Source organism: Carlito syrichta, unplaced genomic scaffold (genome assembly GCF_000164805.1).
Source record: "Carlito syrichta isolate Samal-C Ts95f unplaced genomic scaffold, Tarsius_syrichta-2.0.1 Scaffold288909, whole genome shotgun sequence".
Classification (NCBI taxonomy): domain Eukaryota; kingdom Metazoa; phylum Chordata; class Mammalia; order Primates; family Tarsiidae; genus Carlito; species Carlito syrichta.
The window spans coordinates 126,699-154,659 of NW_007233005.1; the positions used below are offsets into that span (position 1 = coordinate 126,699).

Genomic DNA, 27,961 nt, shown 5'->3' on the forward strand with positions numbered 1-27,961 from the left:
ACAAATAGGCTCATATACAAGCCCCCTTATAAAAAGTTGGGGCCCACAGCCTTGTTGAGGACCCAGCTGCCAGCCAACATCAACCTCCAGTCCTATGGCTGAGGATCCCCCAGATGTCTCCTGCCTCAACTGTCACATTGAATCCAGTCTACAAATTTTCCCAGCTAAGTTCTGGATACTGTTTAGCAGAGAGAGGCCAACCCCAATGCACTCCATCCAAATTCCTGTCCTACAGAATTTCTAAGCATAACAACATGACTGCTTTATGCCAATAACTTTTGGTATTAATTTTTATGCAGCAATAGCATTAGGGAATGGTGGGGCTTGTCAGCACTTATAATATAAACCTAATTACTGCACAGGTCAAATATGTATTTACTAAATTATTACATCTCAAATACTATACTAATAGAAACAAATACGGGTGATGCTCAAAGTGCACTGTATTGACAAGAATTCAGTTAGGCTGTGAGCAACAGAGAAGCCAGAACAATAACACGTAAAAGTTAGTTCTCTCTCACTTAAAAATTCAGACAAGTAGTTCAGGGCTGCTATACCCACCGGATGGGATTCAAACAAGCTCTACATTTTTCCCTGTCATTCACAAAAGAGGTCTCTACCCACTGGTCCAAGATGGCTGCTCCAGCTATGGTGTCTACATTTCAGCCAGCAGGAAGGAAAAATGAAGGAAAGACAGGTATGACCTTTTCTTTTAAGGATACCTACTGGAAGTGTATCTATTGGCCAGAACTTAGTCACATGGCCACACCAAGATGCAGCAAAAATCTAGGAAAAGTTATCTTTATTCCAGGTTGCCACAACCTAGCTAATTAAAGTGGGAAACCTGTATAAGGGAAAAAAATGAATATTGGGGGGTACATGGTAGCTCCTACAATTCTTTTTTGGTTTAGGATTATAGGCTCAAATAACCCATTTACCTTAAGAACTATACCAATGTATTTCCTATTAGACTCTCAACCCTAAAGATTTGGTTTAGATTTTTCTGGATTAAATAAAAACATGTCTTTATGCATTATTTACTTTTCTCACCATATGGAACAGTTAAATGTAAATAAAATGGCAAACAAGTACTTAAATAAATTATTGATTCCTAGGAAAAGATATTTAGAGACAAATATCTTCCCTAAAAATAGTAATTTATCTTGTTTTATATTCTACAGATATTCCGATAATCTGTATTTCCTTGAGAAAATCACTCAGTAATCTGAAGTTCAGTTTCAATATCTGATGTGTCACATATTTGTTGTGAGGGTTAAATGAGATTACACATGCCAAATGCTTGGTAAACAGTAGAGTTTTATACAAATATAAAGTTTTGCACCTTCAAAGCTATCATTCCAATAAAGACATTCAATTAAACAACTTAAAAATATTTAACAATGTACAAATACATTTACAACATAATCTGATTAAGACTCCAAAGTTTACAGTACCAACAATTGAATTTACAGACTACGATAGTTTGTAGATTAGTTTACAGTTAAATATACTGCTTTAAGAAATACTACAAATTCATGATTTATAATATTCCCATTATAGCAAAAAGAAAAAAAATAGATTCATAAACTGTCTTTCAGGCAATTATTATGCCAAGTATTTAAATGTAATTCTCATTATGACATAAGAATAATGCTTTTTTAGTGATACAAGAAAAAATTTTATTAGTCCAAGGACCAAGAGATTCCAGGAAGTTCCAAAGTGAAATGTGGCTATCTTTTGTAAGAACAGCAGCAATCTCTGGATATCCCTTAAACATAAACTCTGAAGATTCTACTTCTATTAATGAGCCTTAAGTAAATGACTTCTAACAAATAAAAATAAACAAAAATTTTAGAAACTAGTTAACACCACTGACCCGAATTTGGTTTTTACTTGCTTGCACATCTCTAAATTTCACCATGAAGTACATATTAAAAATTAGCAATTATTTCTAACTTATACATATGCCAAAGTACTCTTATCATGAAAGCAAAGCTTATTTCTGAAAATAATCTACAGAAATAATACATAAACACATGCTTTGAAATAGACTAAGAACGTAATTCTATGTTCTATGGATCAAAATGCAAACATTTCTGTTACATATGTAAATGAACACAAACACTTAATTTGAGACATACTGATATATAACTATGTGCAACTTATGTACACCACAAAACAAATTTTGACAATGTTTCTAGTGACAACATACTTTCTAGCCCCAACTACTGGAAAGAAAATAAAATTTTAATACGAAAATTACTTTTCTTTTTTTAAATATAATTCTTAAGTAGAAAAAACAAACCCAGTACTCCTCATTGCAACATAAGCTGTGCTCTTAATGGTTCAGAATCAAGAATCTCTTCAGTTGTTCCCCAGTGTAACAGAACATATAAGCTTTCTCTCTCTATTCAAGAAGTCTGATCATCTCCAGTGTTCTGCAAGAGAAAGAAGCTCCTTAATATTCAAAGTTATTTCATTTTACACACCATGGACTTCAAAGCACGAGGCCTAGGAAAACATTTCATATTTCTAGGCAGAACCAGCTACTTATATTACCTTATGGTCCAGTCAAGGTTAAATGGCCCAATCAAGGTTAAAAAGTAGACACACTGGAGAAGTAAATCCATGGATACCACCATCCACACAAATGCCCATCTTGCCCCACTTGAATACAGCATTGCCAGGTACCATGTAAGACACTAACCTCCTAACCATGTATACCAGGCTCAAGGTTTTATTTCACCTGTATTCAATGTTCCTCCCCACCTTTAAAAACACTAAAAATCCTAAGGGAAAAAAACTTGATAAGTACATGTATAAAAATTACCCTAAGGTGACCACAGCAAAGATATCTTGGGGCTATGCAAAAATCCTTCAGGATGAGAAGCATATCCCTACAAGAATATTCATTTTCTCTGCCTCATATCTTCTATGACAGAAACTGTACAGTACAATAGAAAGTACACTAAATTTTTAGTATAGAGACCTGGGTTCAAACCCTAGCTTTGACACTTATTTGCACATTCTTGATTAAATCACTTAATCTGCCAGGGCCTTAGTTAGCTAAAATGTAATCTCTGGGCATGGTGGTTCACACCTGTAATCCCAAAACTTTGAGAGTCTGAGGTGGGAGAACTGCTTGAGGCCAGGAGTTCAAGACCAGCCTGAACAACATAGCAAGACCTCGTAAAAACAGTAAAAAAAAAAAAACAGTAAAACAGTACCAAAAAAACAGTAAAAAAAAAAAACACCCCACAAAAATTAGCCAGAAATGGAGGCACACACCTCTAATCCCAGCTACCCCAGCAGCTGAGGTGGAAGGACTGCCTGAGCTCAGGAAGTCAAGGCAGTGGTGAGCCGTGATCATGCCACTGCACTCCGGCCTACGCATCTGCATGATATCCCAACTCAAAAAATAAAATCATAAAGTGTAATCCTTGGACTAACACCATTATCACTACCCAGAAACTTGTTAAAAATGCAAATCACGAAACTCTACCCACCAGATTTACTGAATAAGAAGTCTGGGAGTGGAGCTCAGCAATCTTGTGCCTTCCAGGTGATTCTGATGCATGTTCAAGTTTGAGAACCCCTGTCCTATATAAAGGGTCTACAACTCTCAGGCCACAGACCAGTAGCAGTCCATGGGCCTGTCAGGAACCAGGCCACACAGCAGGAGGTGAGCAGATGGTGAGCAAGTGACTTCATCTGTATTTAAAGTTTAAAACTGTTCCCCATCACTTGCATTATCACCTGGGCCCTGCCTCCTATCAGATCAACAGTGGCATTAGATTCTCATAGGAGCATGAAACCTATTGTGAACTGTGCATGCAAGGGATCTAGGTTGCACGCTCCTTATGAGAATCTAATGCCTGATGATCTGAGGTAGAGCTGAGGCAGTGATGCTCACTGTCTCCCATTACCTCCAAATGGGACCATCTAGCTGCGGAAAAACAAGATCAGGACTCCCACTGATTCTGCAATATGGTGAGTTGTATGATTATTTCATTACATATTACAACGTAAAAATAATAGAAATAAAGTACACAATAAATGAAATGCACTTGAATCATCCTGAAACCATCCCCTGCCCATGGAAAAACGTTTCCCAGTTCACGGAAAAACTATCTTCCACAAAACCCACCCCTTGTGCCAAAAAAGTCAGGGACCACTGCTATATAACATTACTTGCCCAACCTGCTACATTAAACAAACACGAGGCATTGCTCATATAAAGACCTAGTCAACTTTCCCAAGAGATTTAACCAATAACTATTTACCTATGACTACTATGTATCGCACTGAAAACCCTGATATTGGAAAATTGTAATAAAAACCTCTAAGTTCTAAGGAATAAATCATGAGTGCTTTTAAACAATCTTTAATGATAAGGTTGTATTATGTTTCAACCTGTTCTTGCTATAAACCCTAAAACCATACAATGTACATTCAAGAACATTCATTTAAAGTCAATGTAATTAATGAAAAGCAACTAAACTTATAGCAATTTCTTTAAAATAAGTTATTATTTGATCAATGATAGTTTATTTCTCTGGGTTTTGAAATAATTTTCAAGCACTGACAATACATTTCTAGAATATCCTAAAAGTTTTCAAAGAGCAATTAAAACATCTTTATCATTACTTCATATTTAAATAAGTACATGCCTTAAAAAAACTTTTGTTAAGAAGCATTTCATAAAAATTAAACTCTACAAGAGTTAGAAATCATTGCATCAATCACTAATCACAACCAGAAAATACTTACTTGTTTCAAAAACTGCTTTCCGAGATATGAGGTAGCCATGCTGGTTAAATTCTTTCTGCTGCCCACTTTACACCTGATGTAACCATATAGGTTGGCACCTTGTAGCACCACACCCATGATAACTACTGCCTGGATTAGGGGAAAAAATAATAAACAGTGATTACTGGCCTAAAATTGACCTTTCTCTGTGCCGTGAGACAAGGCAAGCTATCATGAGAAAAAGAAGGAAAAAAAAATAGGAAGCTCCGCAAAGCCAGAGTTATGCCAAAAAGACTCCTTAGCTTGTCAGAACAGACCTAACTGATATATGCTCTGCACAAGGCACTAAGTTATTCACAAATATTTACTGAACACAAATGCTATATATGCCAGGTACTATGCTAGCCTCTGAGGATGCAATGAAGGGAAAACCTCTCTCTCTCATAGTTCCCATGGGTCTGCAAGTAAAGTCATAAGGAAAAGTAACTGAGACTCAGGAAAGTTTCAAATGTTATTCCTTTAAAAACTGCAAAAGAGTGGTCAAGAGGTAGAGCAAGTCCAATAAACCAAGAGCAAGCAAAGGAGAATCTTTCCTCTATATTAATGTATGTGTGGCAACTGGCTCCTGGGAAAGGGAACTCAGTGACTTAAAGCAGAAATCAACAGATGTTTTCCTTCTGCAAGAAAGGAGACAGACAGCTCAAGGAGGAACTGTACTTTGCAGAGCTGTTTATTCCTTGTGGCCACATCAGGAATGCTATAGGTGATCTCACTAGGATCACAGATAATTGAGAATAAAACATTCAAGCCCACTCTTTAAATATTATGGAAGAAAAACTAATTAGAACATGTGAGGAAGTCAAAGCTACTCTGAAACAGAGATCAATAAAGTTTTATTCTAAAACAGAAATCAGTAAAATTGCATTTTCAAACAGAGATCAATAAAGTTTTTCTGTAAAGGGCCACATAATGACTATTTCAGACTTTATGGCCATGTGGTCTCTGTGGCAACTACTCAACTTTGCTAGACTAGCCCCAGAGCAGCCATAGACAATATCTAAGTAAGTAATAAATGGGCAAGGCTGTGTTCCAATGAAAATTTACAGAAGTGGGTGCTGGTCCAGATTTGGCCAATCCCTGTTCTAGAATAAACATCTCATCAACCCTTCTCCTCTTTTATATCTGTGATAAGCAAAGCAGCTAATGAAATGTATTTTTCCAATTCAGACATACTCTCCTTATCCCTTACCAAGCTATATAGCTAATTTTAAGCAAGACAGAGGATTATTTAAATGTTTAATTAAGGAACATGCTCAAATTCCTACTAAAAGTGGCACAAGTACTTTCTGTTCTAAAAGTGTTTCATGGAAACAAACATGTTAGTATTATAAAAGACAGTTACCTAAATACACATAAAACTGTATTTTTATTTAAATAAATCTCCTTTAACTTTCCATGCCTCTCAAATTGAAGTGCTCCTGGGTATGTATGTACCAATATGCCAGGGGGCACCTAGATTCACAGACTGAGCATGGCTCCTGTTGAGACATCAATTTACACAATGGCAACAAATTTTAAAATGTATTTATAAGTTAAAACAAACAGACTTCTGGCTTAAGATGTGTAGTGAAGTCAGAGATCTTACTCCCCTTAAGATACAAATAGCAAATAGGTTTTTTTAAAGGCAAAAAAACAAGTACCAATAAACATAAGAAAGGACTGGTGGCCAGAGAGAAAGTCAGCTTGGGACAGCTCTACACAGCTAACTCTTCAAAGAAGCTCTAAGAAAAGTTTCACTAATAATTACCACCCCCAACAACAAAAAGAAGCAGAAGGCCAGAGGACATAGATAGCCCTAAGGAAAAAAAAATGGCAGAAAAAACACATGAGAGCAGAAACTCCTCCAAACCAACAATGACCCAAAAAAGGCATGAAAATCCCTGCAGCTGGCTGTAGTGGTGCCTCCCAGGTGGGAAGAAGGTAGGCAAGGAAGCACAGAAAGACCAACAATCATGAGAGCTGGCCATCTTAGGAGAAGCAAGGGGGTAGGAGGCTCATGGAGAGCCCCCTTCCCATTCTGTGATCTTAACACAGGACCAAACCACTTTCACAAAACCTTTCCCTGTTTCACTTTAGGAATGTGGAACACTGCTAGAAAAAGACTGAGGTGACTCTCCTGGATAACAAACGATCTAAAGCAGGAAGGGGTAACCACAATAGAGTGCAAGAACTCCACTAGCAAGCAACCAAGCAAGCAACCAAGGCGGTCAGAGCCCAACCAAGTTCTCCTCCTCACACCTATGTCTTCAGGTCACCAAAGACAGCACTCAAACTCTAGCTCAGAGCAGCAGTCACATGCCTCAAAGAACATGGAAAGGTGGGCAAGGAGAATTCACCCACACTAAGACAGCAGAAAGAGAAGGTATGGACAGAGCTGCCATTGTAAGCATGAGCAAAAAGGACAAGGAAAAAAGGAAACACATCTATGCAAAACTATAGCAAAGAAACCAAGAAGAAAGGAACACAATATGCAGAAGACAGATGAAGAATCTACTTAAAGAAATATAATCCATCAAAATAAAAGCATTCCTGGGAATACTTCACTCTATAGAAGTGTTTACTGAACACTTCAAAAATTCAAAACGCATGAAGATAAAGGAGATGAAAATGGAGCTGACAGAGCTAAGGAAATACAGAAGGACCCCTTCACTGGCCACCTAATCTAAAGTGACTACCTTTCTCTCCTCTACACTTTCTGCCCCATTACCCTGTATCATTATCTATCTAACATTATAACCAGTTCTCTATTATTTTTATATTATCTGTCTACTGTCCACTAGAACATAAGCTCTATTGCAGAAATTAACTTGTTTACCTAGCCCCTACTTGTATCTCCTCCCCTGAACCTCCAATGCCCAGAATAGCTGTGACATAGGGTGAACTCTTAAAAATACCTGCTGAATGAATAACTAAAGAGGAAAAGATAAACTATTAAAGCAATGAGAAAATAGCAGATGAGAACAGATTAAAATGATCCAGCATAGACTGGTACCTCAGATAGACAAAACTGGTATCTCAGAACTAGAGAGATCAAAAATAGAGCATTAAAAAAATAAAGATGTAACAGAAAAATAATTTTCCCAATTTCAAGCAAAACTGGAGTCTGCATGTCAGAAGGACACACAGGTTCCGGAAGAGTTGATATCGAAAAATAAATAGATACATACTGGTTATAATATTTTAAAATTACAAGAATAAAAAAAATTTTAGGGAGTAAAATGATTCACTTAGCTACACAGAACTTAAGTAAGCCTGGTCTCAGATTTCTCCAAAATATTCAATATAAGAAAATGATGAAGTAATATCTTCCAAAAAGAAACTGTGACCCAATAATATCAATTCTACCAAGTCATCATTCAAGAATAACCAATAGGCTTATATTCTTAAACATGAAAGAGTCAAAAGAAAATGACACTAACACATTCTTTTCAAAAATATCACCCAATGATGAAATGTAGCCAACCAAGAGGCAAAAGGAGAAGTTGCAATAAGACAGGTGATAGGCACTGAATCAATGTATTTAAAAAACAGATCAAGACTGAACAACCAGTAAGAAATCTTTTCAAAAGGTAACTGCTATAAAATTGAACCACACAAATATATTATTGGAACAAACTCACAGGAATGAGTGTTTATTTTCTTTCCTTTTTAAACAGAGTCTATTAAGTCACTAACAGGCTTAAGTAGATTAATCAATGTTACAAAGACAACCACTAAAAGAACTAAAATAAGACTATAATGAACAAAAATCCAGCAGGAGGAGCAGGAAGAAGTGGGAAAAAGCATGAGTGTTAACTTTCTCATCTTTCAGAACAGGAAATCCATAAACATTGAATAAACTTCCTAATTCATGAAAGAGTGTTATGATATAAACATATAAAGTAATAATGATAACTCCAAGAAGAACTAAAAATAGACAATAAAGCTCCCAAATCCAAAGGAAAGTATGAATGTATGTGCACACACAAAGAAAAAGAGAACCTATATAGCAAAATAGAAACAAGGAAGCACTAGAACTTGAGGGGACATAATTTGTGGTCAAATATATATCTGATATCAATACATGTTAAGTGGAATAAAATCCACTATAAAAAAAAAACTCACAGTTTGGGACAAGTGACAGATTGTACTTTCCAAAGATGGCAGAAACATTATGTCCTATTCCAGGTGCTTTTCTAGAAACTTCTTATTCCCTCAACAAGCGGTAGAGCCTAACTCCCATTCCCTTGAGTGATGGGAAAAAGCAAAAGTGATGCTGTAATATCTTAGACTAGGTTGTAAAAAGCAACTCACCTTGTGAACTAGAACACCCCAAGTTGAGGACTGAGCCACCATATAAGCAGTCCCACTGCCATGAGGCCACCATACTGCAAAGAAGCCCAAATTAAATCACACAGAGACATGTGAAGAGGCCATAGGACCTCATAAAGAGATGCCTCACGGCTCCCAACCACTGTTTAACTACAACTACTCAAGACCGCAAGCCAGAGTCTCCCAGCAGAGCCTTTCGTAAGATCCTGACCCATAGAAACTATGAGATAATGACTGTTGTTGTTCTATGCCACTGGGTTTTGGAGCAATTTGTTATGCAGCAACAGGTAACAGAAAACAGGTTACCAGTCACTATTTCCAGAAAAGCCCACCCTATTATAGGCACTATCCTAAAAAATTGGTGAAATGGAGTCTTTCACAGGATCTGCTGTCTAATACTTAGAGAAAAGTAGAGCTGGGAAACAGAACTTGGGAAATACATGATGAAGCCACCTATTCAAAATAGGTCACCACAGTTAAGGACATAGACTGTTGCTTATTATGATTACCTTAAACACCTCTATGGAATACTCAAAAGTTCTATGTTGATACTCACCAACCACTTTACTCTGAAGGAGAAAAGGGCACTAAAGGCAAATATCACCCACAGCACTGGGCAGGCAATAAGTCCCAACCAAAAGATTCTTGCTTCAGCCTCTGAAATGTTTTTATTCTCTTGAGAGGATGCCTATAAAAGAGCATAAATTCAATTAACACTACTGTGAGATTAGTAAAAAGTGTAACATTTTTAATAAAAAACACATTAACCTAAAATTTAAATATTAATACAGACAACCAAGTCATACATTAGATCCCCCAAAACCACAACTCTATCAGTCTTGTGATTTTAGGAACTGACTTTAGTATAATTTAACTAAAGAATTTTACATTTTCATAGCAGTATGGACAGTTTACCATGACCCAAGACAGTAAAGAGTGGTCTCTGATAGGCTTTTATTCCATTTTTCTTGTACCTATACTATTTATTCATAAGGAAGCTCTGAATGATACCTTTCTGCATAAGAATCAAGGTTCCAGTCATCCTGGAGAGTAATTTCACAACATCCAGGAATTCACAAGGGTGATGTTTCCAAGGCAGATCTTACAATATAGAATATAGGCTCACTGAGCACAATGTCACTTTCTGAGAAGTATTACTTGTCAAGGTCCTTGGTACTGTCTCCAAGAATTTTGTCCACAGGAAAACTAAATATTCACTATAGGGTAGCAGTCTAATACAAAACAGACAAGGGCTCCCAGGTCTCCTGAAGCTTAAAGAATAGATTGTTCGGATCAATTCAGATTTTCTACCCAGTTGCAATCCTTCTCCACCCTTTTCCTGTCCAGAAATGAATGAAGACCTTGGAAGCAAAGACAGAAAAAGATGTTGGAATCAGTAATCTACTGGACATAGAGATCCATGGAGATATCCAGCAACAAAGAGATCTGTTATCTAGCAACCCAACAGGCAGTTTTGCATACTGTATAAACTGTAACTCAATGCCCTCTCTCAGAAAATTCTGTTTTGTATATGCCTTGTTTCTGGTCTGAACTAGACAGAAAAGTGATATTAAGTTTTAGAAGGCTATTTGATTTAGTACTACATGCCGAGAAATTTAGGGTAGTGCTTTTAATCTTGACTACTTTATACTTAAATACTCAAATGCAATCTATATATAATTTGCTTCATGACACCACTTTTTAAAAAAGGCAGTTTACCTTCCTGGATTCAAACACCCAATGGCTCTTTCCATCTTCATCAATGTGATTCCACCAACGCAGGCCAACCATTAGTCTACCTGTGACATTCTAGTGAAAATTAATATAAAATATAAGCACACATTTTGAAACCATTAAAGATCTACCATAAGCTCATATCCTAGTGGAACATTTCACAAACAAAAATCTTTAGCTTTACTTCTATAATATTCAGTTAACAAATACCACTATGTATCTGGTCTGCCTAAAAGATTAAGTAAAAATGGCAACAGCAGGACTAGAAGTGACAGAGTAAGCAACAAGTCCATTCAAAAACATTACCTCCTCTTTTTTCCTCACAAGCACATTTGTCCTTTCTCCAATTCCCTATTTTTTTCCTAAGCCCTTTGATCTTTGGCTACTGTGACCTACCTTATATTCTGACTACAGCTACATATATTTTACAACTATATAGTCCTAAAAATGGTTACAGACACTGGCCTTCAGTCCCTTAAATGTACCAAGCTACTTTCCTACTTACTAATGTAACAAATTACTTAGATGGCTTTTCTAATATTTATTTATTAAAAAAATACTTACTGAGTACCTATTACATGCTAGTAATAAAATGGACACTGATGCGTTCATGGAGATACCCATCAAGGCAACAAAGAAATATTCTATCAGCAATCCCTAGTAGACAGCTTAATATACTGTTTAAACTATAATCCAATGCCCTTTCTCAGAAAATTCTGTTCTGTATATGCCTTGTTTATGGTCTGAACTAGACAGAAAAAAATGTATTAAGTTTTCCAAGGCCATCTGGTTTAGTACTGACATGCCATCTGATTTGGGGTAGTGTTTTTCATCCTGAATAGTAACAGTATCATCCTTGTCCTGATGGAACTCCAAGTGTGGGGAAGAAAGGCAGACAACCAAAGCATAAATGTCCCAATAAGTTCTATGAGGGAAAAGTGTGGGATGCCTGAAGAATATAACAGGGAAATTTGATCTAGTCTAGGTATCTGAGAATGACTTTCTGAGGAACATCTGGCATGAAATTTAAAGGATAAATAGGAATCAATAATACAGGGGATATTTAATTAAGGATGTCCACAAATAGATTCAGAGTTCTGTGAAATTAGATGGTGGAAAAATATTATCTCTATTTTCACTAACCTCTGGCTGAAATATAGCTAATCTTTAAATTTAAATTACAAATGCATACAACAAATCTGACTGTAGGTAAAATTAACAAGTGCCCATGACTCTGTCACAATAAAAACCACAAATATTTATCATTTTGTACTATACTTGCAGTTATCTCAAAATATTGTTTATAATAATTACTGCTTTGAAAGTAGCTATTAGACCTGCTACTGTATCTTAAGAAGTACAGTAGCTCCTCCCCACTTATCTGTGGGAGATACATTCCAAGACCTCCAGTGACTGTCTGAAACCATGAAGAGTACTGAACCCTATATATGCTATTTTCCCCCATACATGCATACTTATGATCAAGTTTAATTTGTGAATTAGGCACAGCAAAAAATGAATAATAGCTAATAATAAAGTAGAACAATTATGACATGCAACAGTAAAATTATGTAGATATGGTCTCTCTCTCTTGCTATCAAAATATTTTCACTTTTCTGTGGATAACCAGAAAAATGTAAAGTGAAACCTCAAATATGGGGGGAAACTACTGTACACACAACTAAATCAGAAATTTACCTTAATACTTTTAAATTATATTTCAATATAAGTGACTTCCTTTGTAACCTTACATATTTTCTTTTATGTATTTAACAGCATTATTCATAGCTTCAAGAGACTGTGAAAGGAGACCGTGGCACACAAAAAAAGTTAGGAATCCCTGTATTTAAGGTAATAGGGGAGCAAGAAGAGCATTCCAGAAAGAGCAACAGGCACAGAAGCCCTAAAGAAGAAAGCAAAATCTATGGATTTATGGAACTTGGTGATTAACTGGATATGAGGTAGGACAGAGGCGACTCACACATTTCTGGTTTGCTCAAGTTTAAAAAAGTTTTTTAAAAATAGTGATGCCAGGCCTTGTAAAAAGGAATACTGATGGTCGGAGGAGCAATTAGACCTAAAGAAAGACAAATAGTATTTTACACATGTTGAATTTGAAGTGCCTTCAGGATGGCCATGTAAAAATGTCAAGAAGACAGATAGAGAGGTCTGGAACTATGAGGACAAACCTAGATGGAAACAGAAATCTGAAAGACAACACAACTTACAAATCAACAATCAAAACCAGAAGCACAGATGGCAGTACTTGGAAAGGAATACAGGAAAAGAAAAGGAAGAGCCTCTGAAACTAAAATTCCTATTATAGAAATGCTAACATTTAAAAGCTAAATAAGAGAAAAGCTGGCAAAGGAAACTGAGAACAGTCAGAGGTCTATTTTACTGGCATTTTCAAAGAACGTTCTTAGAATATTTTCAAACTCTTTCAAGTTTCTATTTTCGAATTCTTTACTTTCTGTTTTCATCTTTATTAGTTTATTTTCCTAATTTTTCTCTGGCTTACAGCTTTTGTTTTTAAAACTTCTGAACCTGAGTAGTCCATTATTTCACTCTTTCCTGTCTAATAATAAAAGTCTTCAGTCTATTGTTTTCCTTATGAATTCAGTTTTAGACACATTCTGAAAATTTGATTACAGATGATCATTGTCATTAAGGTATAAATAATCTGTATTTACAGTTTTTGTTTCCTTCCTAAACAAAGATATTTAGCCAACTGGCTTTTTAAAAAGAATTCCAATTTTGACAACCACTTTTTATTAATTTCTAGCTTTGTTTCATTGGCCTAGAAAATGTAGGCGCTTTGGGCAATTTACTTGCATTTTCTTCATAGTAATAGTTAATCTATTTTCATAAATGTGCCACAACCACTGAACAAAAAGGTATTATCTCTGTACATACAGAGTTCCAAATACTGCTATTAAATTGATCTTTTAAAATATTTCCCTCAGATTCTTTAGACCGTATTTATTTTTTGGTACTGTGATTCGTCAAAGATAGTGGTTTGTTGAACTCCTATTATAGCACTTCTTCCATCTTCTAGTATTTCTAATGTTTTTCACTATACATAGGTTGACATAATTTTATTCTATGAATGATCTTCACTGTGATTCATAATATGGCCTTCTGTTTTCTTTTTCTGATTCCTATTTCATCTAATAATATCTTTGCCTTCATTTATTTTTTCTAATGTCACTACCTTAATTAGATCTCAATCTTAGAATTCTTATCATTAAAAATTGAGTTTAGATTAGGCTCGGTGGCTCAGTCTGTAAGCCCAGCACTTTGGGAGGCCGAAGCAAGAGGATAGCCTGAGCCCACAAGTTCAAGACAGCCTGGGCAACTTGGCAAGACCTAGTCACTACAATAAAAATTTTTAAAAATTAGCTGGGTGTGGTAGCACACACCTGTGTTTCCAGCTACTTGGAAGGCTGAGGGGGAAGGATCACTGGAACCCAGCAGGTTGATGCTGGGGTAGCTGTGAGTGTACCACTGCACTCCAGCCTGGGTGAAAAATTGAGACTACAACTCAAAAAAAAATTGAGTTTAATCAAGTTACATATACTGTTACAATGAATTTGTTATTACTTCCATCTCCTTGTACATAGGCTTTGTGATATTTAAGCATCCCTGATCCTTGCTTTGTTTTCCTGCATTTGCTATATGAACTGTTTTAGTTGCTCCTATCTTCTCCAGTTGTAGAAAATATACAATTTGTTTTAAATTTTACTAATAGCTGCTATTAAATTTTTAAAACCATTATTTAACCTTTTTATTTTATTTATCAGAGTAAAAATAAAACAGAAAACCCCATGTAAGGAATAACATTTAAACATACTTTTTAAACTATCCTCCCTTCTCTACCGCTTCTTGGTCTTCATTAATATTTACTAGAAATTAGACAAAGATTGCGTTTTTCAAATAATGAGATTTATTTTGACAATTGCATTGAGCTTTTCAGTAATTTTGATACATCTGTTTTAGCTAGATGTATCAAAATACAATATCAAAAATCAGAACCCTGCCTACCCTTCTCAAATCCATTCAATAATTTTGTTATTCTTAACTTAATTTTGCTTCATATCTCAATAGTTTGGATATCTATAAGTATTCTTGCCAAGGATAAAAAAGGTGACTTTTTTAAGTGCTTGCCAAAAAAAGAATTATTAGAAAATATACTATTTTGGTCACATTTTTTAAAGCCCTAAGCCCAGAAACATTTAATTATAAGAGTTTGGAGATTACCAGGAAGAACAGACTGAAGGCATGTTCTATTTGGCAGAATATAAGTTGTATTAACAACAAAAACAACAAAAAGAAGCGCTCGTCAAAACAAAACTATGATTAAAATACAGTAAACATTTTACAATATAAAGCAACAAAAGAAAAACAAAGAAATATCAGCCAAAGAAGAGAGGACAAAAGACAACAGACCTTTGAAATCTTCCTTCTCAGTATTATGTGGTCTACAGAAACACCATCACCAAGCTAACTACTTCTGATATCAGTAACAATTAAAAGATCTAAAAATGGCTGGGTTGGTGGATATGAATAGACTTGTAATATCTTACTGGGTTTTTACTCAGCATACATATCTGAAATTCCAAAATTAGCCTTTGGTTTTTCCCCTCATCGCCCATCATTTTACTATGAATATATTTAAACACACAGAAAAGTTAAATTTTACAATGAATACCCAAATATCTGCCACCTAGAGTCTACATTTACTATTTTATTATAGTTAATTTATCATATATTCATCTATTTATCCACCTATCCCTTTACCCATTATTGCCTATGAGTTTGAAACCATTTCTTGCACTCCTTTCTATTCTCTACAGCAGGATTTCTCAACCCTGACACAACTGACATTTGGGGCTAATACTTTGTTGCGGGGGGCTGTCCTGTGCATCTTAAAATGTTTAGCAGGATACATGGCCTCTACCCACTGGATGTCAATCTCACAGCCCCAGCCCCCAGTTGTGACAACCAAAAATGTCTTTGGACATTGACAAAAGTCCCATGGGGAACAAACTTGTCCCCTGGTTAAGATACACTGCTAATACATTTTTGCAAAGGCTTCTATAGGTACTTACACTTGAAGGTGATCCTGAAGTAAAATCAGTGGTATGGATTAGAAGCAATATGTAGGGTGTATGGTTGCTAGTTACACTACATGGGATGTGATATATCTACCAACTTAAGGCAGATGAGGCCTGAATTAACAAAAAAAAAAATACCAATCCAAAACACTAAGTCTCTTATTTCATACTGTTTATACACCATTCAATCTCTCATTAAATACAATTTTAAAATAAAAACAATAAAACCTACCTTCACAGCCCAAAAGTCACATGACAGCAACAAGATAATTGTCACCATACAGGCAATAAAGCTGCTGCTGAGCAATTCACAGAGAAGATAGACTACAAGTGCACTGACTCGAAAGAATAAATGGAAAAATGATGCCACTGGGTGTCTGAAAACCAAAATAAAATAAAAGAAATTCAATTACATTTTGCCACAGGTACTAGCAGATGTAGATGAAAAATGTTTTAACAACAGTATAACCAAGTTTTGTCAAAACAAAAGAGATAACATGAGAAGGAAGCAAACCTTCGGCCTCTCTTTTTTCTCAAGTTCTACTATTTGACTAGGTCCTGTAGTCACAGAAACTACACCATGTAAACATGACGTTAATACCTTATTGAATATAAAATTTCACAAAAGATATAATGAGAAATTTTACCTAGCTTAGAGAAACAAGGAAACTATATATTTAGGATTTGAATCCTATTTTCAAATCATGCCAAAAAAATTTCCTATGCCCTCAGAAATTACTTCAGGAATTAACAAAGTTACCATCAATCGAGTTTGTTTGGTTCTTGATTTTTTTTTTTTTTTTTTTTTTTTTTTTTTGAGCTGGAGTCTCACTCTGTCACCCAGACTGGAGTACAGTGGCTGCTCCCGGTCACCGCAGCCTCAACCTGCTGGGCTCTTGATTTTTAATAACTTTATTGAGATACAAATCACGCACCATACAATTCACCTGAAGTAAACAATCCAATGGTTTTTGGTACATTCACAGAGTTATACAATCATTACCACAATCAATGTTACAACTTCTCATTACCCCAAAAAGAAACTCTGCACCCAATGGCAATCACTCCCTATTTACCTCCAAGCCCCTTTGCCCTAGCAACCACTAATCTATTTTTCTCTCTATAGATGCGCCTATTCTGGACATTTCATATAAATGAAATAATACAATATGTGGTCTTTTGTGACTGGCATCTTTCACTTAGCACAATACTTTCAAGGTTCAGGCAGAATTTGCTTTCATCAAGTTAATTTCCTTAGAACTAAATTTAGACAGAAAAATTTTTGGCTTGATAGTTTCATGCTATTTATACAAAAGATATAATTCTGAAATTTGCCAAATAAATCAAAATGTAATACAGGGTGTGACAGTTAAGTTCACAAACTTGTCCTAGAAAAAGTGCTACATACCTCTTTGCTGAATATCACTATGGTCACCTTCGAAGAACTCCCCTTGGGAAGCTATGCACTGATGCCAGCACCTAGTCCACCCATCACAGCAATTTTGGAGCTCTTTTTCTAGAATGGCCATCAGAGCTGTCGTCATATTACCCTTGATGTCTTGACTATTACCAAAATGTCTTCCTTTCAATATTTCCTTTATCTTTGAGTAAAGAAAAAAGTCATTAGGGGTCAGATCAGGTAAGTAGGGAGCGTGCTCCAATACAGTTTACTAGCTAAAAACTTCCTCACAGACAGTACTATGTGAACTGGTACACTGTCATGATGCAAGAGCTCCCTCAGGACCATTTCTGCATACACCTTTCTCATGACAAAATTTTCAGTTAAGATTTCCCTAACTATTTCTCTATCAATGTTTATTTGGTTTGCTATGCTTCTCACAGTCAACCAACAATTTTGAAGCACAATTCAACAAATTTTTGCAGTGTTTTTGTCAGTTCTGCTTATTACTGGCTATCTTGACCTCTTTTCATCAGTGACCTTTCTCTCCCTTCAGGAAAACATTTAATCCATTTGTTTGCTGCCATTTTCTTCATGGCATATCTCCCTAAACTTGGACTAACATGTTTCTGATTTCACTTCCAGTCTTGCCAAGTTTAACAAGAAACTTTGTTGCTCTAATTCAAACACCGACAGCCTCATGACAACAGCTCTGATGACCATTCAAGAAAAAGAGTTCCAAAACTGCTCTGACAGGTGGACTAGGTGCTGGTGTCGATGCATAGCTTTCCAAGAGGAGTACTTCGAAGGTGACCACGGTGATATTCAGCAAAGAGGTTTATAGCACTTTGTCTAGGATGAGTTCACGAACTTAATTGTCAGGCCTCATATATCAATAAAAATCACATAAAGAAATGGTATTCTTGGAAAACAATACCAACACGAGTGTTCGAATAATTAGATTTGTTGATTTAAAAACTCAGTACCAAGTAAAATTCCACATGCCAATTATTTCCAAGAAAATCTGAAATGTCATCTATGTCTCAAATTACATATCAAACTAACAATATACAATATTCACAAGCACATCACAAGCATTCTGCCTGGATTGCCATTGGTTGGCACCAATCTATGGACAGAACAGCAAAAGATACTAACATAACTTGTATAATTTACCCTCCTACCTGATTTTGGGTTTTTTTTGTCTATTAGTTGTCTCCTCTTCTGCATCAAACAGTGAAACATCTTCAGTGTCATCATTACTGTCCTAGTAGGAAAATCAAATATTCATGAAGCAAAATGAAATTCAGTACTTACAGGCCCACTACATGCAAAACTGAATATTCATCTAAGCAAAGATAAATCTAACACGGTCACAACATCAGGAATTAAAAAGCTAAAAAAAAGGCACATACAAATCCTCAATCCCCACCCCAATCATCTGGCAAGAATCCCAAAGGTTAATCCAAGTATCCAGCTGTCTCTATCCCTACCCCCAGGCTGCTAAGCCCTCCGAGAAACACTGGGGTGCAGATGATGCTTCTGCAAACTTATATCTATTCTCAGCTGCTCTCTCTCAAGTCACAGAGAAAGCTCAGACTATCAGGGATAAACCTGATGTTTTTGTCTCCTTAACAAAACCATCTGACTGCATCCTTGTTTCCACTATCCCTTCTCACAACTATTTCTTCTTACCCAAGCCTATCCCAATTATTTGTGCTAGGAATCCCTTCTTTTCATGCCTCTTCAGGGGCTTTGTTTCATCATTTCCCCTTCATTTATACTTTCTCATACCTTCAAGTATTTCTATTGAATCCTTCTAATCAGCATGCAAATTGCTTCACTGGCCATTTATTGGGCAAAAGTTTTTAAACCCTGATCCTGAAATCTCCCCTTCAATCTTCCACTTTCCCAAAGCATTCCTTCCTTTCATAACCTTAGGCTTCTAAGAGTGGTTCACATCTCAACTCACTGCAAGTCCCCCTCAGCCTCAACCACTAGGATCTGCTCCTTTGTCTCTCCTACTGCCACTCACCAGCCTCCATGCCTTTATTTCTACAACCTCACCTCCTCTCTACTCCAGCCTCTCCTCTGCATTGCCCAGAGCAGTCATCCCAACACAGAAATCATACCATGTCACTCTTCCACTCAAATTTTTCAATAGCACCCCTGTATGTACAGAAATTTAACTCTTTCACATACAACATAGGAGATCACATGATCTGATCCCCGCTACTTGCCTCTGACACTCCCTCCACCAGACACTGCAGAAACAGTTACTACATGGTCTCTGAGAACACCAGGTTCTTTCTCCCATCTTTTCCCTTTTCCATTCCCGACCTAGCTCACCACCAGGCAAATACCAAATCATCCTTCAAGTTTCAGCTCAAATACTGAAATAGATGAGATATTTTATCTGAATCTCTCACATTCCCACAGTACTTGGACAAATCCCCATTTGAACAATTGTCTTTTTTTTTTTTAATAGGATTTATTAAGACAGAAAAGCTCCCACAGTGGGAAGGGACCTGAAAGAGGTTGCTGTATCTTAGGGTATTCTTATTACAAGTCTACCCCCTTCTACAGCCACACAAACTAAGCTACTAAAGGACAAGGACTGTCTTTGCACTACAATAAGTCCCAGTATCTAGCAGAGCATTCAGTCAAGCAGTATGGTATTTATTGAGAGGATGAGTAAATAAGCAAAGAAAGAAATTACCAATACTACATGGTAGACAGCAATTGCTGCTGAGAGAAATATAAGTGCAAATGGGAGCCAGGAAAGGAATTGAATCATTTTTACTAGAGGAAACTGGAAAAGTTTCCTGGAAGAGAGTTTATCAGCTGGGCCTTGACAGTTCACATAAGACTCCTGCTCACTGTAGTCCCAAGACTAGGCCTATTTTCAAGACCCAGATATAGGAATACAAGAAGTTTATATAGGAGAAGGTCAAGCAGTAGGTGAGGGGTAGAGGGAAGCAAAGCAGAAGCCAAGGCTAGAAAGGTAAAATGGATTCAGAGTTATGAGACCAGTGGGACCAGTGGTTCCAGTGGTTAAAACTGCAATGTTTTAAATAAATAAATAAATGAGTAAATAAATAAATAAATAAACAGATAAATAGATAAACCGATAAATAAAGCAATTATCTGGGTTCTGCCCCTAGGGATTCAGATGTAATTGCTCTAGGTGTGATCCAGGAATCTGGATTTTTTTTTTTTAAGGCTCCCAGATGATCATCACCATCACATGAATGAGACCCACATTATGATGTCATGAATAAAAAGCAAAGGCCTTCTAATCTTGATCCCAACAGTACAACCTCCATGCAGCAGCCAAGGAGACCTTTTCACATCAGATCATATCATCTCCCTACTTAAAACCCACATCACTTTGACTGAAAAACAGGCTCCTTATCATGACCTATCATGATCTGATCCCTGCCCACCCCTAAAAGCTTATCTCAGGTCACTCTCCCTTCATTAATTATAGTAAACTGAATAATGCCTCCTCTCACCCCTGCCAAAGATGTCTAGGTTGTAATCCCTGGAACCTGTGACTAAGTAAATTTACTGGCAAAAAAGAATTTCACAGATGTAATTAAGAAAGGTGGGCCTTTCATCCTGGTGGGCCCAATGATGTAATCACAATGGTCCTTATAATAGAGACACAGGAGGGTCAGTGTCAGAGAAGATGATGAAACAAGAAAAATGAAGATCAGAGAGAGACATTTGAATCTGTTATACTGATGGCTTTGAAGATGGAGGAAGGAACCAAGAGATACTAGAAATTGGAATAGACAAGGAAATAAGATTTCTCCCTAGGGCCTCCAGAAGGAACAAAACCCTGCCCACACCTTGATTTTTAGAATCTTGAGACTTATTTTGGACTTCTGACCATCAGAACTTTGAATGTGTTTGAAGTCACTCAGTTCACAGTAATTTGTTATAGCAGTAATAAGAAACTTATATAGTACCTAAGCTCCTGCTAGGTTGGCCTTCTTTTTAGTTCCTTAAACACATCAAATGTGTGCCTTATCAGATCCTTTTATATTTATGGTTCATACTACCTAGAATACTCTTCTTTCACCGTGCTCTTAGAAAGATTGACTTCTCATTTATTCAGTAAATATTAAGTGCCTATTAAGTGCCTACTAAGTACTGTTACAAGTGGTTCAGTCAAGAGGAAAAAAAACGACAATGGTTCTACACTCTTGTATGCATGTACTAAGATAGGGAAAACTATGGGCCCAACAGATTTCTTTCTTTTTTTTTTTTTTTTGAGTTGGAGTCTCACTCTGTCGCCCAGACTGGAGGGCAGTGGCTGCCCCCGGTCACTGCAGCCTCAACCTGCTGGGCTCTGACGATCCTTCCGCCTCAGCCTTCCAAGTAGCTGGAACTACAGGCGCGCGCTACCACGCCCAGCTAACTTTTTGATTTATTGTTGAGATGAGGTCTCATCAAGTTGCCCAGGCAGGTCTCGAACCCGCGGGTTCAAGTAATCCACTCACCTCGGCCTCCCAAAGCGCTGGGATTACAGGCTGAGCCACCGAGCCCAGCCAGCCCAACAGATTTCAGGGCAAAATCAGGAGTTTGACTTTAGACATTTTAAGGTTAAGACGATAGTATGCAAACTTCAAAAAATTTCAGAGGGGAAACCATTAGAGTATTCTGAGTATAAGACTGGTATGTTCAGACTCACCCGTTAAAAAAAAAATTCTGGCTACTGTTAGTAAAAATCTCAATCTCCTTGAGACAAAGGCACAAAGCTAGGAGACTAGTTATGAGACTATTTTGACTGTGGGGGCAAGAAATAAAGGTCCAGAGTAGATGCAGTGGAGGTGGTGAAAAGTAGACTTCACAAACATTTAAAGGTAGAGCTGACAGGATTTGCTGATGGAGGGGCAGGGGGCAAGGGGAGTAAAAGATAAGAAGTCAAGGAAATTTCCAAAGTTTTTTTCCTAAAAAGCTAAAAGGTTAAAGATGCCAAAGACAGACTCTTGACACTCCAATATTTAGAGGTTAGAAAGAAGAAAAAGAATAGGCAGTAGGGCGTGAAGAAATACCAAGGAGTAGGAGATGAGCTAGGAAGGGGAGTGATGCTGGAAACCAAGCTAAGTGCTTCCAGGAGGAGGATCTGATCAACTATGTCAAATGTTGCTCACAAGATGAAAACCAAAACGTGACAACTGTATTTTTAACAGGTCATCAGTGACCTCAGTAAGAACAGTTCCAGTACATCAGGGGAGAGGAAGAAAGGCTAGCTAAAATAGATACAAGAGACAATCGAAGAATTAGAGACAAGTATACAGGGTCTCAAGAAACAAAGGATGACAGCCGGAATGGCACATGCCATCAAGTTTTTTTTAAGAGCGGAAAAAATTAAAGAATGGTTATATGTGATATGAGCAAATTCTTAAAAAAAAACACTGACAACACAAGAATAAGAATTGCTGGAACAATGCCTTCCATAGGCAAGAGGAGATGGAAACCAGAGCACAAGTAGAAGAAATGGCCAAAAAAAAAAAAAAAAAAAAAAAAGGAGCACAAGATAGTCCAAATGTAACAAAATATAAGAGATTATGGGTAAAGACGCAAGTAGTGTGAAAACTCTTTTGATGGCATCCATTTCTCAGTGAAACAAGCAATATTATTAGCGGAGAGAGAATAAGGAAAGAAATGTTGAAGGTCTGAGAGAAGTTTTAATAATTATCCAGGAAGGCAGGAGAGTGAGGTGACGATAGAAATGTAGAGAGATTGCCTGGCGTCACTTATGACTCACTTGAGGTTCATGGTCAGAAACGTATAAAGTGGGAACAGTCAGCACGGTTGTGTGTTTCTTCAACTTCAATCAGCCTGGGTACAGGTTCAGACAACTCAATTTAAACATCATTGCATTTTTCTCCACTCAAGTCACCTTCTCATAAGTGGTCCTTTCAGATCACTAGTTGTCCTATCCTCAGATACTATTATTATTATTATAATTATATTGCTATTATTATCTAAAAATATGTTTAGTTATGTAACTCATCTTGTCTCCCCATTCCACCCCATCCCCTAGAACCTACACCCCTAACCTGACAATTCAGAATAAGAAAACTCTGTGCTGTTCACGGCCTCCTCGCTGGGTCTAAACAGTGCTTGGACCATAGTAATCCCTCAGTAAATTGTGAACCGAAATAAAAAAAAATTTAAGACAATCTGAAGTGATTATAAACTAATTTTTTCTAAAAGGAAGAGATTGTTAATCTTACTAATCTCCAGTGGCAAACCAGTGGACTGTATGAAATTAAGGGCTCAAACGTGACAATCACCATCAAAGTTGGTTTGGTGACAGCAATGTTCTGGCGGTGTCGCCTATTCCTGTAAGATCGCAGGGCACCCCTCAGGAGTCCCGCTGGCAAGAAGCTAAGAGATGCCGGCAGGCCGCTGTCCCTCAGCCCCGCCCACGCACTGAAGGCTTAGAGACCACCCCTAAGCGTTTTCGCGGCCCAGCGAGGGATTGTTAACAAGGGGCTTCTTCACAGGTCCAAGCTGTCCCTGCTCAGCGCCACCTGGGTCGTGCCTCCACCAAAGACCTCGGAGCGCCCAGCCGCCCTCCTCGGACAACAGTCCACTGCCCTCCACCCCCGCTCGCCCCGCTACTCCTCGAGTTCGAGTGGTGGGCGAGTACGTGGACACACAGCCCCGAGACGCTCGATTTAGATAACGGACCCCGCAGGGGAGGCCCACCAGGCACCGCCTCCCTCTTCTCCCTCAGCCCCTCACCTGCTGCAACATGGCGGCCGTGCGCCAGCCCCACTTCCGGGAGCCACGTCAGCGCGGCAGCCGTCGGATCGGCACCGGAACTGACGCTACCCCGTCACCACGGGCCAGAAGGAGCCAATGGATAGGCCTTAGCCCGACCCCACTTCCGCTTTGAGGAGCCTTGAGGGAGGAGCAATCCCGGAGGCGGAGCGACCCAGGGGTGGGGCTACCGAAGGGGGCGGGGCTATACGGGGAGGGGCGCCGGGAGCGCGGACTCGGTGGGGCCTGTTTGGCCCAAGTAAGGAGTAAATACGGGCTGGGAAAGGAACCTTGCGCCACTGTCTGCTCTCAAGGGACAGATTCGTGATTGTTACTGGTAAATGTTTGCTATCTACAGGGTGCAAGCTCTGAAGTTATTCCACCCAGCATCGATGCCCTGAGTGCAAGAGACGGAGCTTTAGGATTCCATAATTTAATTTTCTTTGAATATTTTACAAAATCTTGTATTCCTGTGCAGTATTATTTTGTACTTTAAATTTTAGAAGCAATTAAAAAAATAAATGTGCTCTTGAGAAGGAGTAAAACGTTATTAAGAAGAACAAGGCAAGAGAACTGTAAGGATGGAGGGAATTATTATGGGAGGAAAATAACCTTAGATGTCAGGGAACAGTGAGGAATAGAAGTTGAGGCTGTGTGCCCTGGAGTTTGGGCTCCTGAGTCCTCTATTACCAATGATATAACCAACTTTTATGTACTCCTTTCCTCAATTGTAAAGTGAGGGTGATAATGATTTCAGTATGTATCCCATTTACTAGATACCCTTCAGTGTATCTAGTAAATAGGATACATTGTTACTGATTTATGTTCAGCTGCTTATAGTGTGAATTTTGTCTGGACAAAGGACATGAAATTCAGGGAATTAGGTCATCTTTGAAATTTAGATAACAGTATTCTACCTGCACAGCCTAGTCAGACTGCTGTTGGAAGTTTTGTGAAATAATACATGTTCATACATTTCCTTAATTGAAGGGTTTCTCTCCATTAAAGTCACAAATTTGATGCGACTGTTTGCCAGTGCTATTTTAAAACTAATCTCCTGATAATAAAGGAGAAATCTTTTTTTTGTTGTTTTGTTTTGAGTCAGAGTCTCACTCTCTCCCCAGGCTGGAGTGCAGTGGCATTCTCATGGCCACCACTGCCTCAACCTGTTGAGCTCAGACAATCCTTCCACTTCAGCCTCCCAAGTAACAAACCACAGGTGCACACCACCACGCCCAGCTAATTTTTTTGATTTATTGTAGAGACACGGTCTTGCCAAGTTGCCCAGGTTGGTCTCGAACCCCTGGGCTAAGGCAATCCACTCACCTCTGCCTCCCAAAGTGCTGGGATTACAGACATGAGCCACCATGCGCAGCAACTTCCACATTTCTTAGGGAAGAGAAAGCTTGGCCAAGCAATTATATTCATGAAGGTGAAAATCTGATGCTGTGATTTCAGGGGGCCAGTGCAACCTGCCTGCTCGTGGCATGTTTTCAGTGGCCTACCCAGTGTTGTGGGGTTTTGTGGAGTTTTTTGTTGTTTTTGTTATGCATTCTATTTTAATTCATTATCACCCTGTAAAATCTAGGGCATTTCACAGAAAAATCTGAAGTTCTGGCTTTTCTTAAAAATGCAAAAAATCTGGCCTTCCTGAGCCACTTATTAGTGCACTATCCTTTTGTATGGGGCTTGAGCTCTCCAGTGGGCCATAGCCCCAGTGGTGGGCTGCACTCTTCTAAATTACCTGCCTGGTCCCTGACATTATCTTCCAAAGGTTTAAGTAGAAACCTCAACACTTTTGTTATTAGTGACCCTCTTTGTAGATAGAATAAATATGCTAATTCTCTTCCATTTGTGTTAGCCCTGAGAGAAGTGCACAAAATGTTCCCAAATGCAATAGTTCAACCCCTTCGAGGACTTTTCTTCTTAGATTCTTATCTAAACTCAGTGAAATTCATCAGGCTTCTATGCAAAAATACCAGAAAAGTCCAGTGCATTGCCCTGATAGAATCCCATTACTTCATTCACTGGAAGAAGTAATAGCACTAAATTGGTAAGTGGTGTCTAATCTCCAATGATCACCCCCTCCATCCCCCATCAAAGAAACTGGGCTTTCCTAAGTCTTGATGAATGGTTTTCACTGAGAATACAGATGCCAATCTCTCCCAGCCTCCTCCTATTTTCTTACTTTGATGATATCATTTTTTTGGCTCATAGGAAGATCATTAGGAATTCCCGTGTTGATTACCAGTGGGGAAAAAGTTAAAAAAAAAAGTGGCCAAACACCAGCATCCTCTTGGCTTTCTGTTTATTGTGAGATATTGCAATTTCCCAAGGCTGGTTTAGATAAACACACTTTGTCCAAGTTCAGGAGCCGCTGTTTTCCCTTGTTTCATGAACTTATCAATAGGAAGGCCTTTGATCTTCCTGATCCATGCAGCTTTTCTGGCTTTTGCTGGATCAGCCACTCCAGTGGATTCCCTAGCCAGATATGCCTCCATCTTGGCTTCCCCACATTCTTTCTCTTCCTTCACTGTTAACAGCATGAACTCCGTGTTCATTCTAAGGGGATCGAGGGCCGTGTAGAAGTGAAGCCGTTCTTTCTTGGGGGACAGGATGGCAGTGCACACTTGTGGAGCTAGCATTCGGTTTGGTTTAATGACCTGCATACTGGTCAGGGAACCCATACTGCACACTGTCCCCTCAATTGAATTGGTCACTTGGTCTTCACCTTTTAAGCTGCGAGAGAGCCTGGAGCAGATAATCATGGGCTGGGGTATGGTGGACTGGACTCTGAGACTGTGCAAAGAGTTCTTCAAGTTGGGCTGCAGTTTCTGGATTTCAAGGGGAATATTAGTTTGTTTCACGTCTATGGGAGGATGGCTGAATCTCAACCGATTGACTGCAGGTTGGACCGGTTTTCCTTTGAAATTCAGGACCTTTCTTGGGTATGAAATTGAAGGTCCCCAGGCATCAATGACTTGGCTTTGGGGTCTATGGGGATAGGCAAATTCCCCTGAATTATGGGCTTGCTGCAGAGCATTGACAGTCAGGAGGAATCGATCAGGTGACATAGGGATCTTCCAGGACTCTTTCTTTTGACAACTGACCAATTCTCCAGGAGTTTCCAGTTGTCCTCCTTTTTGTACTTTCTTCACATCATCTGTTTTTTTTCAATAAAAGAAAACAAAAACAAATCAGCATTCCATGAAAAAAAATGTTTTTAATTTTTTTTTTTTTTTTTTGTAGGAGTCTCACTCTATTGCCCAGGCTGGAGTGCAGTGGCACGCTCACAGCCATCACAGCCTCAACCTGCTGGGGTCAGGTGATCCTTCTGCTTCAGCCTTCCAAGTAGTTGGAACTACAAGCATAAGCCACCATGCCCAGCTGAGTTTTTCATTTATTGTAGAGATGAAGTCTCACCAAGTTGCCCAGACTGGTCTCAAACCCATGGACTCAGGCAATCCTCCCATCTCGACCTCCCAAAGTGCTGGGATTATAGGCGTGAGCCACCGCAACCAGCCAGATTTTTTTTTTTTTTTTTTTTTAGGACCAGGGTCTCACTATGTTGCCCAGGCTGGCCTTGAACTCCTAGCCTCAAGTGATGCTCCCACCTCAGCCTCCCAAGTAGCTGAGATTAAAGGAACAAGCCATCACACCTGACTTTCTTGAAATACCGGGATGTCAAAAATTGCATACACATTTTAAGCCTTATTCACCATAATCAGAAGCCTCTGAACACTGATGGTAACCACTAAGAGCACCTCTTGTAATTGCAGATGTCAAATGTGACATGTTCATCTTATTG

The 27,961-nt window shown here is 38.2% G+C and overlaps 2 protein-coding genes across 7 annotated transcripts in view; both read right to left on the reverse strand.

Moving 5' to 3' along the window:
- Positions 1-1,299: 1,299 nt before the first annotated feature.
- On the reverse strand, positions 1,300-24,291 carry LOC103256075 (Golgi apparatus membrane protein TVP23 homolog B). Of its 5 annotated transcripts, none has more exons than XM_021710409.1 (7): positions 24,136-24,279; positions 18,555-18,637; positions 16,204-16,348; positions 10,840-10,929; positions 9,677-9,808; positions 4,771-4,899; positions 1,300-2,438 (listed from the first exon to the last, which is right to left on the reverse strand). In XM_021710409.1, exons 1-7 carry the CDS (start codon positions 24,145-24,147, stop codon positions 2,412-2,414), a joined length of 618 nt encoding a protein of 205 aa, XP_021566084.1. In that variant the 5' UTR covers positions 24,148-24,279; the 3' UTR covers positions 1,300-2,411. The 5 variants fall into 5 exon arrangements, with proteins under 5 accessions (XP_021566084.1, XP_008052147.2, XP_021566085.1 ...); XM_008053956.2 differs by having other exon boundaries at positions 4,767-4,899; XM_021710410.1 differs by having other exon boundaries at positions 18,555-18,632; positions 24,136-24,255.
- Positions 24,292-26,444: 2,153 nt separating this feature from the next.
- The window catches only part of LOC103256077 (F-box/WD repeat-containing protein 10-like), a 46,564-nt gene continuing 45,047 nt past the window's right edge, over positions 26,445-27,961 (reverse strand). For both annotated transcript variants that reach the window (XM_008053958.2, XM_008053957.2), the window contains one exon: positions 26,445-27,319. In XM_008053958.2, the coding sequence (XP_008052149.1) occupies positions 26,496-27,319 (824 nt within the window). In that variant the 3' untranslated portion in view covers positions 26,445-26,495. The remainder of the gene's footprint in view (positions 27,320-27,961) is intronic.

Bases quoted from the DNA above. Each gene is read 5' to 3' on its own strand.
- LOC103256075 (XM_021710409.1), bottom strand. The intron at 4,900-9,676 runs GTGAGTATCAAC...CCCCTAATCCAG, and splicing joins CCTTCAGAGTAAAGTGGTTG to GCAGTAGTTATCATGGGTGT. The intron at 2,439-4,770 runs GTAAGTATTTTC...TTTCTCTTGCAG, and splicing joins GAAAGCAGTTTTTGAAACAA to AACACTGGAGATGATCAGAC.